The sequence below is a fragment of the Somniosus microcephalus genome, unplaced genomic scaffold, assembly GCF_052327205.1.
Source record: "Somniosus microcephalus isolate GS21.2 unplaced genomic scaffold, FLI_Smic_1.0 unresolved_chr4, whole genome shotgun sequence".
NCBI lineage: Eukaryota > Metazoa > Chordata > Chondrichthyes > Squaliformes > Somniosidae > Somniosus > Somniosus microcephalus.
Window position 1 is genome coordinate 40,101,675 of NW_028225182.1, and position 17,759 is coordinate 40,119,433.

General features: G+C 48.4%; 1 protein-coding gene across 1 annotated transcript in view; it reads left to right on the forward strand.

The window, feature by feature from the left end:
* Positions 1-17,759, forward strand: part of LOC147090597 (zonadhesin-like) — a 202,780-nt gene that overhangs the window by 48,254 nt on the left and 136,767 nt on the right. Inside the window, exons 14-17 of the mRNA XM_085977363.1 lie at positions 5,774-5,855; positions 8,762-8,805; positions 11,642-11,812; positions 16,985-17,247. Coding sequence (XP_085833489.1) covers positions 5,774-5,855; positions 8,762-8,805; positions 11,642-11,812; positions 16,985-17,247 — 560 coding nt within the window. The remainder of the gene's footprint in view (positions 1-5,773; positions 5,856-8,761; positions 8,806-11,641; positions 11,813-16,984; positions 17,248-17,759) is intronic.

Below are 17,759 nucleotides of genomic sequence, written 5' to 3' on the forward strand. Positions count from 1 at the left end.
GTTCTGATGAGACGTTAAACCGAGGCCCCGTCCGCTCTCTCGGGTGGACGTAAAAGATCCCATGGCCACTATTTCGAAGAAGATCAGGGGGGCGTTCTCCCCGGTGTCCTAGAACCAATATTTATCCTTCAAACAACATAAAAATAAACAGATGATCTGGTCATTATTACATTGCTGTTTATGGGAGCTTGCTGTGCCCAAATTGGCTGCCGCGTTTCCCACATTACATCAGCGACCACACTTCACAATTCAGTTTACCCTGAAATTTAGCGTAACTAAGACAACCATTACCTCTTTATCTTCCAACAATGAATACTCACAATTAACAATGCGAGCACAGCGATCCCAGGAATCACACTATGGGCTGTATTTTCGGGATACCAGGCATACCAGATGTAAATGGCATTCGCACGGCTGAGGCCAATTTGTTACCTTTGAAAAATGTTGAGTAGTTAGGCTAATTCCAGTCAGACTGTGTGGGCCCGCCAAAGTACAGACAACCTGTCCATCGAAAACTGCTCTTCAATACATTAAAAATGAATTCAGTTAGGAGGAGGTTCGTGTGGAGCATAAACACCAGCATAGGCCTGTTGGGCCGAATGGCCTGTTTCTGTGTTGTACATTCTATGTAACTCTACGTAACAACAAGAGCAACGCCGTGCACTTCTAGAGCACCCTTAACACAGAAAAAATATCCCAAGGCGCTTCACAGAGGCGTAGTCAGACAGAAGAGGAGGCTGAGGGGCGACCTGATAGAGGTCTTTAAAATTATGAAGGAGTTCGATAGGGTAGACGTAGAGAAGATGTTTCCGCATGTGGGGGGGACCAGAACTAGGGGCCATCAATTTAAGATAGTCACTAAGAAATCCAATAGCAAAGTCAGGAGAAACTTCTTTACCCAGAGAGTGGTGAGAATGTGGAACTCGCCACCACAGGGAACGGTTGAGGCGAATAGTATAGATGCATTTAAGGGGAAACTGGATAAGCACATGAGGGAGAAAGGAATACAGGAAACTTTTGTTTAACCGGAGGTTAAAAGTCCGGAAAGCTCTATCTACTGGCAAAATTGAGGAGCCGTTTTCTATACGTTTTTTTACTTCTCATTGCTTTTTTTTTCCCCAGTCAGGCTCTGCAAGGTCTGTAGCTATAGCAACAGCTTCAGCTAGAGACGCTTGCAGCTGCAGCCAACTGTTTTGAAGCTGTTGCTAAGCAACAGGGTTTGTTGATTCACACGGAGCTGAAAATCTCCGTAAGTTTCAACATTAGCGCTGGTTTATACGGCAGTTTTGATCTAACGGCACCAACTCGGTCCCGTCAGTGTCGGATACCAGAAAGTTTTCTGTAGAAGGATATGCTGATCATATGAGATGTCTCAGAGCGGCTGCAGAACATTTTGGAGGGGGAGGGCGAACAGCCAGTTGTCGTGGTGCATATAGGTACCGACGATATAGGTAAAAACCGGGATGAGGTCCTAAAAGCTGAATATAGGGAGTTAGGAGGTAAATTTAAAAATAGGACCTCAAAGGTAGTAATCTCAGGATTGCTACCAGTGCCACGTGCTAGTCAGAGTAGAAATAGAAGGATATTTCAGATGAATACGTGGCTAGAGGAATGGTGCAAGGGGGAGGGATTCAAATTCCTGGGACATTGGAACCGGTTCTGGGGGAGGCGGGACCAGTACAAAACGGACAGTTTGCACCTGGGCAGAACCGGGACCGATCTCCTAGGGGGAGTGTTTGCTAATGCTCTGGGGGAGGGTTTAAACTAAACTGGCAGGGGGTTGGGAACCTGAGCGAGGAGACAGAGGAAAGGGAAACAAGGATAAAAGCAAAAGACAGGAAGGAGAAAAACAAAAGTGGCAGGCAGAGAAATCAAGGCCTAGAAATTCAGTTAAGGCCCGCCAGCAGGCTAACGCCCAAAAGTTAGCGCTGCGCGCGGAGCCAGGTGCGCCCGTCAGATATTCGGCTTTTGCGCCCCAAGTCAGAACCGGGCACTATTCCAGGGTGTGCCCACCCCCGTTTGGGGCGCTGAAACTGAATTTCTGCGCTGTAGGCCCCGCTGCGCCACCCGCTGCGGAGCGGCAGGCTGCGGTACTGCAGGCCTCCTCCTTCTCTTAAGGGGGAGGTGCCTGCAACAGCGAGATCGCCGCTGGATTGTGCCGGCAAATGAGCCCGGCACCACGGAGAAGTGCCGGGCTCACGGAAAGCAGCCGGCAATGCCGCGGGGGGGGGGGTGGAGGAGGCCAGGGAAGGAGGTGCGGGCAGGCGGCCGCCGAAAAAGCGGCCGGCCGCACCTCCACCTTAAAGCGCCCCAGTAGCGCAGCAGTACGGCCCCGTTTTTCAATCGCTGTTTGCGGCCGCTGCAGAAGAGGCGGCCGCAACTAAATATGGGGTTTGGGCCGGAAGCAGGGCGGAACCGGGGCACTGCGCACACCGATGAAGTCATCGGTGTCGGCGCAGCGCTACCGGCTACCGCCACCATTACCGCAGCGCTGAATATCAGCGCACCTCTTACACTGGCGCAGAAACCCTATTTGGGCGGTAACTGGGCGCAAAGCCCACTGAATTTCTAGCCCCAAGGGTTTAAATCAAACATGGCCACAGTAAATAATAATTCTAAAAGATCTAAGAGCGTTAAAAAAACAAGCCTGAAGGCTTTGTGTCTTAATGCAAGGAGCATTTGTAATAAGGTGGATGAATTAGCTGCGCAAATAGAGGTAAACGAATATGATATGAGTGGGATTACGGAAACATGGCTCCAGGGTGGCCAAGGCTGGGAACTCAACATCCAGGGGTATTTGATATTCAGGAAAGATAGGCAAAAAGGAAAGCGAGGTGGGGTAGCATTGCTGGTTAAAGAGGGGATTAACACAATTGAAAGGAAGGATATTAGCTCTGATGATGTGGAATCTGTATGGGTAGAACTGAGAAATACCAAGGGGCAGAAAACGTTAGTGGGAGTGGTATATAAACCTCCAAACAGTAATGCAGAAGTCGGGGATGGCATTAAATGGGAAATTAGAGAAGCGTGCAATAAGGGCACAGCAGTTATCATGGGTGACTTTAATCTACATATAGATTGGGCTAACCAAATTAGTAACAATACTGTGGAGGAGGAATTCCTGGAGTGTATACGGGATGGTTTCCTGGACCAATATGTCGAGGAACCAACCAGAGATCAGGCCATCTTAGACTGGGTATTATGTAAAGAGAAAGGATTAATTAGCAATCTTGTTGTGCGAGGCCCCTTGGGTCGGAGCGATCATAATATGATAGAATTCTTCATTAAGGTGGAGAGTGAAATAGTTGACTCAGAGACTAGGGTCCTGAATTTAAATAAAGGAGACTATGATGGTATGAGGTGCGAGTTGGGTAGGATTGATTGGGGAATGTCACTCAAAGGGTTGACGGTGGATAGGCAATGGCAAACATTCAAAGACCGCATGGATGAACTACAGAATCTGTTCATCCCAGTTTGGCATAAAAATAAAACAAAAAAGGTGACTCAACCGTGGCTAACAAGGGAAATTAGGGATAGTATAAGATCCAAGGAGAGGACATATAAATTGGCCAGAAAAAGCAGTAAACCTGAGGATTGGGAGCAGTTTAGGATTCAACAAAGGAGGACAAAGGGATTAATTAAGAGGGGGAAAATAGACTATGAGAGTAAGCTTTCAGGGAACATAAAAACTGACTAAAAGCTTTTATAGATATGTGAAGAGAAAAAGATTGGTGAAGTCAAGTGTAGAAGTCAGAATCAGGGGAATTTATAATGGGGAACAAAGAAATGGCAGACCAATTAAATACATACTTTGGTTCTGTCTTCACAAAGGAGGACACAAATAACCTCCCAAAGATGTCGGGGAATATAGGGTCTAATGAAAGGGAGGAACTGATAGAAATCAGTATTTGTAGGCAAATGGTGTTAGGGAAATTGATGGGATTGAAGGCCGATAAATCCCCAGGGCCTGATAATCTACATCCTAGGGTACTTAAGGAAGTGGCCCTAGAAATAGTAGATGCATTGCTGGTCATCTTCCAAAATTCGATAGACTCTGGAACAGTACCCATGGATTGGCAGGTAGCTAATGTTACCCCACTGTTCAAAAAGGGTGGTAGAGAGAAAACGGGGAATTACAGACCGGTAAGCCTGACATCAGTAGTGTGGAAAATGCTAGAGTCCATTATAAAGGATGTAATGGCAGAGCACTTGGAAAAAAGTGACCGGATCGGACAAAGTCAACATGGATTTACAAAAGGTAAATCGTGCTTGACTAATCTACTGGAATTTTTTGAGGATGTAACTGGTAAAATAGATAAGGGAGAACCAGTGGATGTGGTGTATTTGGACTTTCAAAAGGCTTTCGATAAGGTCCCGCATAAGAGATTAGCGTGTAAAATTAAGGCACATGGGATTGGGGGCAAGGTATTGACTTGGATAGAGAACTGGTTGGCAGACAGGAAGCAAAGAGTTGGAATAAACGGCTCTTTTTCCGAGTGGCAGGCAGTGACTAGTGGGGTACCGCAGGGATCGGTGCTAGGACCCCAGCTATTCACAATATATATTAATGATCTGGACGAGGGAACTAGATGTAATATCTCCAAGTTTGCAGACGACACAAAGCTGGGTGGGCGAGTGTGCTGTGAGGAGGATGCCAAGAAACTCCAGGATGATTTGGACAGGTTGGCTGATTGGGCAAAAACATGGCAGATGCAATATAACGTGGATAAATGCGAGGTTATCCACTTTGGTGTCAAAAACAGGAAGGCAGATTATTATCTGAATGGCAATAGATTGGGAGAAGGGGAAGTGCAACGAGACCTGGGCGTCCTTGTGCACCAGTCGCTGAAGGTAAGCATGCAGGTGCAGCAGGAGGTTAAGAAGGCAAATGGTATGTTGGCCTTCGTAGCGAGAGGGTTTGAGTACAGGAACAAGGATGTCTTGCTGCAGTTGTACAGGGCCTTGGTGAGACCACATCTTGAGTATTGTGTGCAGTTTTGGTCGCCTTATCTGAGGAAGGGTGTTCTTGCCATGGAAGGAGTGCAGCGAAGATTCACCAGGCTGATACCTGGGATGGCAGGAATGACGTATGAGGAGAGATTGGGTCGATTGGGCTTGTACTCGCTGGAGTTTAGAAGAATGAGAGGGGATCTCATCAAAACTTATAAAATTCTAACAGGACTGGACAGACTAGATGCTGGAAGGATGTTCCTGATGGTCGGGGAGTCCAGAACCAGGGGTCACAGTCTAAGGATAAGGGGTAAGCCATTTAGGACAGAAATGAGGAGGAATTTCTTCACCCAGAGAGTGGTGAACCTGTGGAATTCTCTACCAAAGAAGGCAGTAGAGACCAATTCATTAAATATATTCAAGAAGGAGTTGGATATATTTCTTAAGGCTAAAGGGGTCAAGGGATATGGAGAGAAAGCAGGGACAGGGTACTGAATTTGGATGATCAGCCATGATCTCATTGAATGGCGGAGCAGGCTCGAGGGGCCGAATGGCCTACTCCTGCTCCTATCTTCTATGTTTCTATGTTTCTATGAAGAGGGGTGGGAGGAGGCTCGTGTGGGGCATAAACACCGGCATGAACCAGTTGGGCTGAATGGCCTGTTTCAGTGCTGTATGTCGTTCTATGAAAGGTGGGGGAAGAAACAGGTTGACCTGTAACTGTTGCAAGCAATAGAAAATAGTTTTTGCAGTCGAACAAGGCTTCAAAGATGGAACTGTTGTTACTGCCACTGTCATAATGTATTTGAAATCATTTCCTCAGGTACACCTGGGTTCACTACACATGACCCAACTACAACCTGGCCCACACGGACACTACCGACAACACACCCGTCTCCCATAAGGTGATGAAGAGAAAGGTCCACGAGACAAATCCGACCACACAATCCGGCGCTGTTCGACATCGGCCGCTTCCGTTCCACGGGAGCCACAGACCCTGAATGTCCGCGGACTCTCTGCCGGCCTTTCTCTGTGGCAGCAGCCCGGGTTTTGCCCGTGTAAACGGGGTCCCTGCCGCACTCCCACTGGTGACGTTACGGCAGCGTGGTGGCAGAACGTCTGAGGAAATTCAGGGCCTATTCAAGTGTCGCGCGGGGTATCCTTATCTATCCTTGTCTTTAACAGCCCACTTTAAAGGCGCTAAGCTGGCACTTCAAATCAACTACCCTGTATGGTCATCTTTCCCTTCTGATCCCTCACTTGACTAAGGCTTAGTTAGACATTCAATGGACATTCCACATTCTTGACTAAGGCTTAGTTAGACATTCAATGGACATTCCGCATTCTTGACTAAGGCTTAGTTAGACATTCAATGGACATTCCGCATTCTTGACTAAGGCTTAGTTAGACATTCAATGGACATTCCGCATTCTTGACTAAGGCTTAGTTAGACATTCAATAGACTTTCCGCATTCTTGACTAAGGCTTAGTTAGACATTCAATGGACATTCCGTATTCTTGACTAAGGCTTAGTTAGACATTCAATGGACATTCCGAATTCTTGACTAAGGCTTAGTTAGACATTCAATGGACTTTCCGCATTCTTGACTAAGGCTTAGTTAGACTTTCAATGGACTTTCCGCATTCTTGACTAAGGCTTAGTTAGACATTCAATGGACTTTCCGCATTCTTGACTAAGGCTTAGTTAGACATTCAATGGACATTCCGCATTCTTGACTAAGGCTTAGTTAGACATTCAATGGACATTCCGCATTCTTGACTAAGGCTTAGTTAGACATTCAATGGACATTCCGCATTCTTGACTAAGGCTTAGTTAGACATTCAATGGACTTTCCGCATTCTTGACTAAGGCTTAGTTAGACATTCAATGGACATTCCGCATTCTTGACTAAGGCTTAGTTAGACATTCAATGGACTTTCCTCATTCTTGACTAGGGCTTGTTTAGACGTTCAATGGACTTTCCTCATTCTTGACTAGGGCTTGGTTAGACATTCAATGGACTTTCCTTATTCTTGACATCGCTTCTGCTTGTCTATTTCCCACTCTGGTCCTCTGATCAGAGTTCATGTTTGATTGCCCGTCTACACCCTCGTCACTGAAGATCTGAAAGGCTCCGATCATGTTCTTTACCAATCTTCCATTCTCAAATGAGAAGGCATCCCTCTTTGTCAGCCTTTCGTCAAACTTCCACAGACTGTGGGTTCGTAGTCACACTCCAGAAACTTGAACCCGTAACCTAAGCTGACACTCCAGTGCGGTGCTGAGGGAGTGCTGCACTGTCGGAGATGTCTTTCAGATCAGAGGTTAAAGCAAGGCCCCCCATCTGCTGGTCCAGGGGGAGGGTTACGGTCCCGCGGCACTCTTTGAAGAGCTGTCCTGTTCTCCTGGACAGCAATCCTCCCTCAGCCACAAACAGATTATTTGGTCTAAAAGCAAAGAATGCTGTAAACACGCAACAGGTCAGGCAGCATCTGTGGAGCGAGAATCAGTGTTAACGTTTCAGGTCAATGACCTTACATCAGAACTGATGAGACAGAGGGCTAGAAATTCAGTAGGCATTGCGCCCAGTTTTCGCCCAAAGAGGGCTTTTGCGCCACTTGATGAGGTTGCGCCGATATTCAGCGCTGCGGTAATGGCGGCGTTAGCCAGTAGCGCTGCGCCGCCGCCGATGACGTCATCGGCGGGCGCAGTGCCCCGCTACCACCCCGATACCAGCCCGACCGCCATATTGAGTAGCGGCCGCCTCTCCCGCAGCGGCCGCAAACAACGTTCAGAGACTGGGGCCGTACTGCAGCCTTAGTGGGGCGAGTTAAGGTGGAGGTGCGGCCGGCCGCTTTTTCGGCGGCCGCCTGCCCGCACATCCTTCCCCGGCCTCCTCCACCACCCCCCCCCCACCGGCATTGCCGGATGTTTTCCGGGAGCCCGGCACTTCTCCGTGGTGCCGGGCTCATTTGCCGGCACTAGCGAGCGGCGATCTCGCTGTTGCAGGCACCTCCCCCTTAAGAGAGGGAGAAAGGCCTGCAGTACCGCAGCCTGCCGCTCCGCAGCGGGTGGCGCTGCGGCAACTAGCGCGCCGAAATTCAGTTTCAGCGCCCCAAGCGGGGGCGGCCATACCCTTGAACAGCGGCCGTCTTCGACTTGGGGCGCTGAAACTGAATATCCGACGGGCGCGAGTGGCTCCGCGCCCAGCGGTAACTTCTGGGCGCAAGCGAGCTGGCGGGGCCTAACTGAATTTCTGGCCCAATGTTTCTCTCTCCAATCTGTTCTCGCTGGCTTACATTGACTCCTGGTCCTTGAACACCTCCATTTTACAATTCCCACTCTTGTGTTCAAATCCCTCCATGGCCTCGCCCACCTCCCTATCTCTGTAACCTCCTCCAGCCCTACAACCCTCCGAGATCTCTGCGCTCCTCCAATTCTGACCTCTTGTACATTCCCCGCTTCCTTCGCCCCACCATTGGCGGCCGTGCCTTCAGCCATCAAGGCCCTAAGCTCTGGAATTCCCTCCCTAAACCTTTCTGCCTCACCACTTCTCTCTCCTCCTTTAAGCCTCTTCTTAAAACCTACCTCTTTGACCAAGCTTTTAGTCACCTGTCCTAATATCTCCTTACGTGGCTCGGTGTCAATTTTGTGTCTGATAATTGCTCCTGTGAAGAGCCTTGGGGATGTTTTACTACGTTAAAGGCGCTATATAAATGCAAGTTGTTGTTGATGAAGTTTATTCTATTTTCTTGGGTCTTAAGGTTCTGTTGAAGAACCAGCTGATTTCTTTATTCTGTTTCTACGCAGCCCCTCATGGCCTCTGGAGTGTAACATTGACGAGCCGTCGAAAGGTACGGTCCATTCTCTCGTTCTACATAGGTGAACGTCTCCTTCTCCTCCTTCCAATCAGTCCACACTACAGCACCGTCTGTCATATTCCACTGCAGCCAGTCAGAGGAACAGGACGAGGCCACTCAGCCCCTCAAGCCTGTTCCGCCATGCCATTAGGTCATGGCTGATCTTTATCTCAGCTCCAATCCTTTCCTTGTACAACCGGCTCATACGTTAAGTCTCCTCATGACCGTTCAAAAAATCCTAGAAATCGCTGATGATTTGTCACTCGACCCTGCTCCCCGTCAGTTACAATCAATTACGAAGTAATCAATTACGTTCGCAGAAAGGCCACCTAATATCCGATGTGCGTGCACCAGATTTCAATGCGTTGTGCGATCGAGACACTGAGGCATTTAAGCATCCCATTCCGGTGAACAACTAGAAGACTTGCAAGAAATTCCTGAGTATTAACTGCAGAATACTGACACTCCCAGTGCCAGTGCTGAGGGAATGCTGCACTGTCGGAGGTGCCGTCTTTCGGATGAGACGTTAAACCGAGGCCCCGTCTGCCCTCTCAGGTGGACGTAAAAGATCCATTTTTTTTTTTTCAATTTTTTTTTTATTTGCCATATATGCAGCAAACGTGTGTACTGCACAATGAAATGTTGATTTTTACGAGTCCTCTCAACATTGGAATAAATATGGCATAACAATGATAAAAATACTAATAGAAATACAGTAATAATAAATAAAACAACAGTAATAAATAATAATAAATTAATCGTTCATGAGTCTTATGGCCTGGGGGTAGAAGCTGTTTCGAAACCTGCTGGTACGAGACCGTACGCTTCGGTATCTCTTACCGGACGGGAGCAGGGCGAAGAGGTTGTGGCTGGGGTGGCTCATGTCTCTAATGATTCTCAGGGCCTTCCCCCGGCACCTCTCGGGGTAGATATCCTGCACAGCAGGTAGTTTAATTCCTATGGTATGTTGTGCAGCTTTCACCACCATCTGTAGAGCCTTGCGGTCTGTGGCGGTGCAGTTGCCATACCAGGTAGTGATGCAGCCGGACAGGATACTCTCGATGGTGCACCAGTAGAAGTTGGTGAGAATCTGGGGGGCCATTCCAAATTTCTTCAGTCTCCTGAGGAAGAACAGGCATTGGCATGCCTTCTTCGTTACGATCCCACGGCCACTATTTCGAAGAAGAGCTGTTGAGTTCTCCCCGGTGTCCTGGGGCCAATATTTATCCCTCAACCAACATCACTAAAACAGATTATCTGGTCATTATCACGTTGTTGTTTGTGGGAGCTTGCTGTGCGCAAATAGGCTGCCGCGTTTCCAACATTACAACAGTGGCTACACTCCAAAAAGTACTTCATTAGTTGTAAAGTGCTTTAGGACATCCTCAGCTGGTGAAAGGTGCTGTATAAATCAAAGCCTTTCTTCCTTTAATGAATACCCGGGAGTAAGATACTGGCTGGAGCCAAATCGAGGGATCAGATGATTTATATATTGAATAACAGATACCCGGGAGTGAATCACAGGCTGGGATCTAATGGAGGGGTTTGGGTGGTTTATATATAGAATAACAGATACCCGGGAGTGAGTTACAGGCTGGAATCTAATCGAGGGGTTTGGGTGGTTTATATATAGAATAACAGATACCCAGGAGAGAGTTACAGGCTGGAATCTAATCAAGGGGTGTTTATATATAGAATAACAGATACCCGGGAGTGAGTTACAGGCTGGAATCTAATCGAGGGGTTCGGGTGGTTTATATATAGAATAACAGATACCCGGGAGTGAGTTACAGGCTGGAATCTAATCGAGAGGTTCGAGTGGTTTATATATAGAATAACAGATACCCGGGAGTGAGTTACAGGCTGGAATCTAATCGAGGGGTTCGGGGGGGATTTATATACAGAATAACAGATACCCGGGAGTGAGTTACAGGCTGGAATCTAATCGAGGGGTTTGGGGGGTTTATATATAGAATAACAGATACCCGGGAGTGAGTTACAGGCTGGAATCTAATCGAGGGGTTCGGGGGGGTTTATATATAGAATAACAGATACCCGGGAGTGAGTTACAGGCTGAAATCTAATCGAGGGGTTCGGGGGGTTTATATCTAGAGTAACAGATACCCGGGAGTGAGTTACAGGCTGGAATCTAATCGAGGGGTTTGGGGGGTTTATATATAGAATAACAGATACCCGGGAGTGAGTTACAGGCTGGAATCTAATCGAGGGGTTTGGGGGGTTTATATATAGAATAACAGATACCCGGGAGTGAGTTACAGGCTGAAATCTAATCGAGGGGTTCGGGGGGTTTTTATCTAGAGTAACAGATACCCGGGAGTGAGTTACAGGCTGGAATCTAATCGAGGGGTTCGGGTGGTTTATATATAGAGTAACAGATACCCGGGAGTGAGTTACAGGCTGAAATCTAATCAAAGAATTCCAATGGACACCACACTGCCACCATGGATTTTCTTCCCTCTTTTGAAAGCTTTGAATCCCTGAATCCAATCCTTTGCCCAAGCTGTCAGGCTTGGTAGGTCAGACTGGGCCATGAGTGCTCGTGGGCTATTCAACCACGGAGAGCCTCAATGCCGAGGCTAATCCTGTTGATGTACGCACATGCGCACAACACAGCGTTGCACGACTGGACGGTGATCAGGGCTGGTAACCCTGGCTGATTTCCCCCCGCCCCTCCCTAGCAATGGGGAGCTGAGATGAATAGATTGGCCGCCACACCCCCACCCCCCCCCCAGGTGAAATCAGCAAAGTCGACCTGGGATCGCGCTCGCTCTGTGAAACGAGATTAACCGGGTCATTTAACCGTCCGCAGATTACATCACGCGTTGCGACTTCAACGACAACCTGAAGCCCTACTGCGACTGGGTGCAGATATGCAATGCTGACAGCGGAGATTGGATCAGGACTAACGGGGAGACGCCCACCGAACACACTGGTCCCTCCCATGACTACCCAGCACCGTGGGACAAGGAGCAGACGAACGGTAAGAAGGTGGCAAAGTGAGCATGAGTAGCACAAAGGAGGGATAGCGGTGTGAGTCACAGTAAACTGGCTGCACCAATCCTCTCTCAGCTTCAGTGGCACCAGGGGGTAGAATCCGCCCAATATCCCTGAGCGATACTGTACCGTGTGACCTTTAGCGATACCGTATCGGTTAAGCGGCGCCTCGATTTTAAAATTCTCACTCTTGTTTTCAAATCCCTCCCTGGCCTCGCTCCCCCTCCCTATCTCCGTAATCACCTCCATCCCCGCAACCCTCCGAGATCTCTGCGCTCCACCAGTTCTGGCCTCTTGAGCATCCCCGATTTTAATCGCTCCACCATTGGCGGCCGTGCCTTCAGCTGCCTGGGCCCCAAGCTCTGGAATTCCCGCCCTAAACCTCTCCGCCTCTCTCCTCCTTTAAGACGCTCCTTAAAACCTACCTCTTTGACCAAGCTTTTGGTCATCTGCCCTAATTCCTCCTTATGTGGCTCGGTGTCAAATTTTGTCTGATAATCGCTCCTGTGAAGCACCTTGGGACGTTTTACTATGTTAAAGGTGCTATATAAATGCAAGTTGTTGTTGTTGAACCATGTGACTTTTAGCGATACTGCACCATGTGACCCTTACTGCAGCAATACTGTATCACATGACTCAGTAATTGTGCGCCAAGTGACACCAGTGACATCACAGCACATGACACTGCAGTGATGCTGTATCACATGACTTAACCAGCTGAGAGACACTGTACGATAGGAACATAGGAACAGGAGGAGGAAATTCAGTCCCTCGAGACTGTTCTGCCATTCAATGAGGTCATGGCTGAGCTGTGACCTAACTCCATCTACCCGCCTTTGGCCCATATCCCTTAATACCTTTGGTTAACAAAAGGTTATCAATCTCCGATTTAACAATAACAATTGATCCAGCATCAATTGCCGTTTGCGGAAGAGAGTTCCAAACTTCTACCACCCTTTGTGTGTAGAAGTGTTTCCTAATTTCACTCCTGAAAGGTCTGGCTCTAATCTTTAGACTATGCCCCCTAGTCCTAGACTCCCCAACCAGCGGAAATAGTTTCTCTCTATCAGTTCCCCTTAATATCTTGAAAACTTCGATCAAATCACTCCTTAACCTTCTAAATTCTAGGGAATACAACCCTAATTTGTGTAATCTCTCCTCATAACTTAACCTTTGAAGTCCGGCTATCATTCTGGTGATGTAACTTAGTGATGTTGTCTTCTTCTCCTTCTTAGGCAGTCCCTCGGAACCGAGGATGACTTGCTTCCACACTAAAAATGAGTTCTCAGGTGACTGATGAGTCCAATGCGGGACCGACAGTCTCTGTCACAGGCGGGGCAGACGGTGGTTGAAGGGGGCGGGTGGGTGGGGTGCTTGGGTTGACGTGCGCTCCTTCCGCTGTTTGCACTTGGCTTCCGCTTGCTCCTGGCGAAGAGACTCGAAGTGTTCATAAAACATAGAAATATAGAAGATAGGAGCAGGAGTAGGCCATTCGGCCCCTCGAGCCTGCTCCGCCATTCAATGAGATCATGGCTGATCATCCAAATTCAGTACCCTGTCCCTGCTTTCTCCCCATATCCCTTGATCCCTTTAGCCTTAAGAAATATATCTAACTCCTTCTTGAATATATTTAATGAATTGGCCTCAACTGCCTTCTGTGGTAGAGAATTCCACAGGTTCACCACTCTCTGGGTGAAGAAATTCCTCCTCATCTCAGTCCTAAATGGCTTACCCCTTATCCTTAGACTGTGACCCCTGGTTCTGGACTCCCCGCCATCAGGAACATCCTTCCTGCATCTAGACTGTCTAGTCCTGTTAGAATTTTATAAGTTTCAATGGAATCCCCTTTCATTCTTCTAAACTCCGGCGCCTTTCCGGATGCTTCTCCTCCACTTTGTGCGGTCTTGGGCCAGGGATTCCCAGGTGCCGGTGGGGATGTTGCACTTTTTCAAGGAGGCTTTGAGGGTGTCCCTGAAGCGTTTCCTCTGCCCACCTGGGGCTCTCTTGCCGTGTCGGAGCTCCGAGTAGAGCGCTTGTTTTGGGAGTCTCGTATCGGGCATGCGGACGATGTGGCCAGTCCATCGGAGCTGATCGAGCGTGGTCTGGGGCTGTTGTATCAAGCGACTCGCATGAGAGTGAAACTGTACCTTACGGCCAATGTTCCCTTTAATTTAGTTTTGGGGTGCGCAGCCCCCTTTAAGGGGCTGCGCGTCCCATTCAAAATAACGTGTACGCCCTGGGCTACCTTCCGCACTCCCTGCACAACAATTTCCCCCCACTCCCCGCTCCCCCATCCTGTAAAACACAAACCTGCAGTAAAATGCAAGAAGAAATAGTTCTGTAGAATGTTTACGCAATGTATTAATATTAACGCAACTCATATCAACAACAACAACTTGTATTTATATAGCGCCTTTAACGTAGTAAAACGTCCCAAGGCGCTGCACAGGAGTATTTTAAGACAAAAAATTTGACCCTGAGCCACGTAAGGATAAATTAGGGCAGGTGACCAAAAGCTTGGTCAAAGAGGTTTTAAGGAGCATCTTAAAAGAGGAGAACGAGGTAGCAAAGCGGAAAGGTTTAGGCAGGGAATTCCAGAGCTTAGGGCCCAGGCAACAGAAGGCACGGCCACCAATGGTTGAGCGATTATAATCAGGGATGCGCAAGAGGGCAGAATTAGAGGAGTGCAGATATCTCGGGGGGGGTGGCGGTTGTAGGGTTGAAGGAGATTACAGAGATAGGGAGGGGGCGAGGCCATGGAGGGATTTGAAAACAAGGATGAGAATTTTGAAATCAAGGCGCCGCTTAACCGGGAGCCAATGTAGGTCAGCGAGCACAGGGGTGATGGGCGAATGGGACGTGGTGCGAGTTAGGACACGGGCAGCCGAGTTTTGGATGACCTCGAGTTTACGTAGGGTGGAATGTGGGAGGCCGTCCAGGAGTGCGTTGGAATAGTCAAGTCTAGAGGTAACAAAGGCATGGATGAGGGTTTCAGCAGTGGATGAGCTGAGGCAAGGGGCGGAGACAGGCGATGTTACGGAGGTGGAAATAGGCGGTCTTTGTTATGCTGCGGATATGTGGTCGGAAGCTCATTTCAGGGTCAAATATGACACCAAGGTTAAGAAGAGTGCAGTTTCAGCCTCAGACAGATGTTAGGGAGAGGGATGGAGTCAGTGGCTCGGGAACAGAGTTTGTGGATTGTCGCCGTATATTACACTGCTCCAGCGGCTGTGTGCATAGACATAGAAACATAGAAGATAGGAGTAGGAGTAGGCCATTCGGCCCCTCGAGCCTGCTCCGCCATTCAATGTGATCATGGCTGATCATCCAAATTCAGCACCCGGTCCCTGCTTTCTCTCCATATCCCTTGATCCCTTTAGCCTTAAGAAATATATCCAACTCCTTCTTGAATATATTTAATGAATTGGCCTCTTCTGTGGTAGAGAATTCCACAGGTTCACCACTCTCTGGGTGAAGAAATTCCTCCTCATTTCTGTCCTAAATGGCCTACCCCTTATCCTTAGACTGTGACCCCTGGTTCTGGACTCCCCGACCATCGGGAACATCCTTCCTGCATCTAGTCTGCCCAGTCCTGTCAGAATTTTATAAGTTTCAATAAGATCCCCTCTCATTCTTCTAAACTCCAGCGAGTACAAGCCCAATCGACCCAATCTCTCCTCATACGTCATTCCTGCCATCCCAGGTATCAGCCTGGTGAATCTTCGCTGCACTCCTTCCATGGCAAGAACATCCTTCCTCAGATAAGGCGACCAAAACTGCACACAATACTCAAGGTGTGGTCTCACCAAGGCCCTGTACAACTGCAGCAAGACATCCTTGCTCCTGTACTCCTGTGCAGTTATGGTGAATTTTACCGAGGCATCCCGTATTTGGTTAAGCCCCTCTCCCCCACCGGAGATGGGCCTGTGCGCTAATCCGCCCGCTCGCAGGAGTGGCGATGTGCTTTGAGAGTGTCCCGCCATTTATTTTCAGTTGAGCTGCAGCCTCTCAGGGCCTGGCTTGCTCAGTCGGTAGAGCATGAGACTCTTAAGCTCAGGGTCGTGGGTTCATGAACCACGTTGGGCGAATATTTTGTGTCGGCCGTGGCTCAGTGGGTCGCACTCTCTCGCCTCCGAGTCAGAAGGTTGTGGGTTCAAGTCCCACTCCAGGGACTTGAGCACAAAAATCTAGGCCGACGCTCCCAGTGCCAGTGCTGAGGGAGTGCTGCACTGTCAGAGGTGCCGTCTTTCGCACGAGACGTTAAACCAAGGCCCCGTCTGCTCTCTCAGGTGGACATAAAAGATCCCCGGCCACTATTTCGAAGAAGAGCAGGGGGAGTTCTCCCCAGTGTCCTGGCCAATATTTATCCCTCAATCAACATCACTAAAATAGATTATCTGGTCCTTATCACATTGATGTTTGTGGGAGCTTGCTGTGCGCAAATTGGTTGCTGCGTTTCCTCCATTACAACATTTGTAAGAAGTCACACAACACCAAGTTATAGTCCAACAGTTTTATTTGAAATCACAAGCTTTCGGAGCGCTGCTCCTTCATCAGGTGAAGTGGAGAGATGCCTATAGACACAGATTATATAGTCAGAGAATAATGCCAGATAATTACAGGTAATCTTTCCAACTGCCATTTATCACACCTCGGCATCTACACAGATGCGGCCGGACCTGCTGTGATTTCCAGCAAAGAAAATGTTTTTTGTCTGTTTTTTGTTTTTCATACAGACCCCAGCATCTGCAACATTTTACCCCTTGTGACCCCACCTCATTGTTCTTTGATGCAATGTTTTCCTGACTGACCTGTTTGGACACCATTCACACCTTTGATTGCTGTGATTATCTCTCTGCCGAGGTGTGATAAATGGCAGTTAGAAAGATTACCTGTAATCATCTGGCATTATTCTCTGACTATATAATCTGTGTCTTTATGCATCTCTCCACTTCACCTGACGAAGGAGCAGCGCTCCGAAAGCTTGTGATTTCAAATAAAACTGTTGGACTATAACCTGCTGTTGTGTGACTTCTTCCATTTGTCCACCACCGGCATCTCCACACCATTACAACATTGACTGCAAGGCGCTTTGGGATTTCCTGAGGTCATGAAAGGCTCTATAGAAATGTAAATCTGTCTTTCTTCTTTCAAACAGGCTACTACATCTACCAGGAAGCCAGTAACTTGGTTCCCAATCAGTTCATCCGTTTGGAAAGCCCGTCGTTGAACGTCAGCTGGGACGTGTGTGTCGAGTTCTCGTACCACATGTACGGATGGGTTGATGACGGGGGGATGCTCAGAGTTCTGGTCAGGGCCGGTCCGCACGAGACGCTGCTGTGGAACCGGACCTTGCCGCAGAGCTACGTCTGGCTATCGGGGGCGGTCACCGTCCCGATGCAGACGTACACCAGCATTCGGGTGAGAAACCACTTTCAAGTTTTTTTTTAATTCGTTCCTGGGATGTGGGCATCACAAGCATTTATTGCCCATCCCTAATTGTCCTTGAGGGTTTTTTCCTAGCAGTTTGATACAACTCTAGGCCATTTCAGAGGACAGTTTAGCATCAACCACATTGCTGTGGGTTTGGAGCCACATATAGGCCAGACCAGGTAAAGGCAGCAGATTTCCTTCCCTAAAGGATATTGGGTTTTTATGACAATCCACTAGTTACATAGTCACCATTTCTGATACTAGCTTTTTAATTCCAGATTTATTTAATTAACAGAATTTAATTTCCCCAGCTGCCGTGGTGGGATTTGAACTCATTTCTCGCGGACCATTAGTCCAGGCCTCGCTGGATTACTAGTCCAGCAACATAACGGCTATGCTACCATTCCCTGATGTACCGAATAGGGTTATTCCTGGACGTGTTCCTGGAGGCTTCATCATGTGACTGCCCGCCTCCAACTGCCCCGCCCCCCACCAACTCT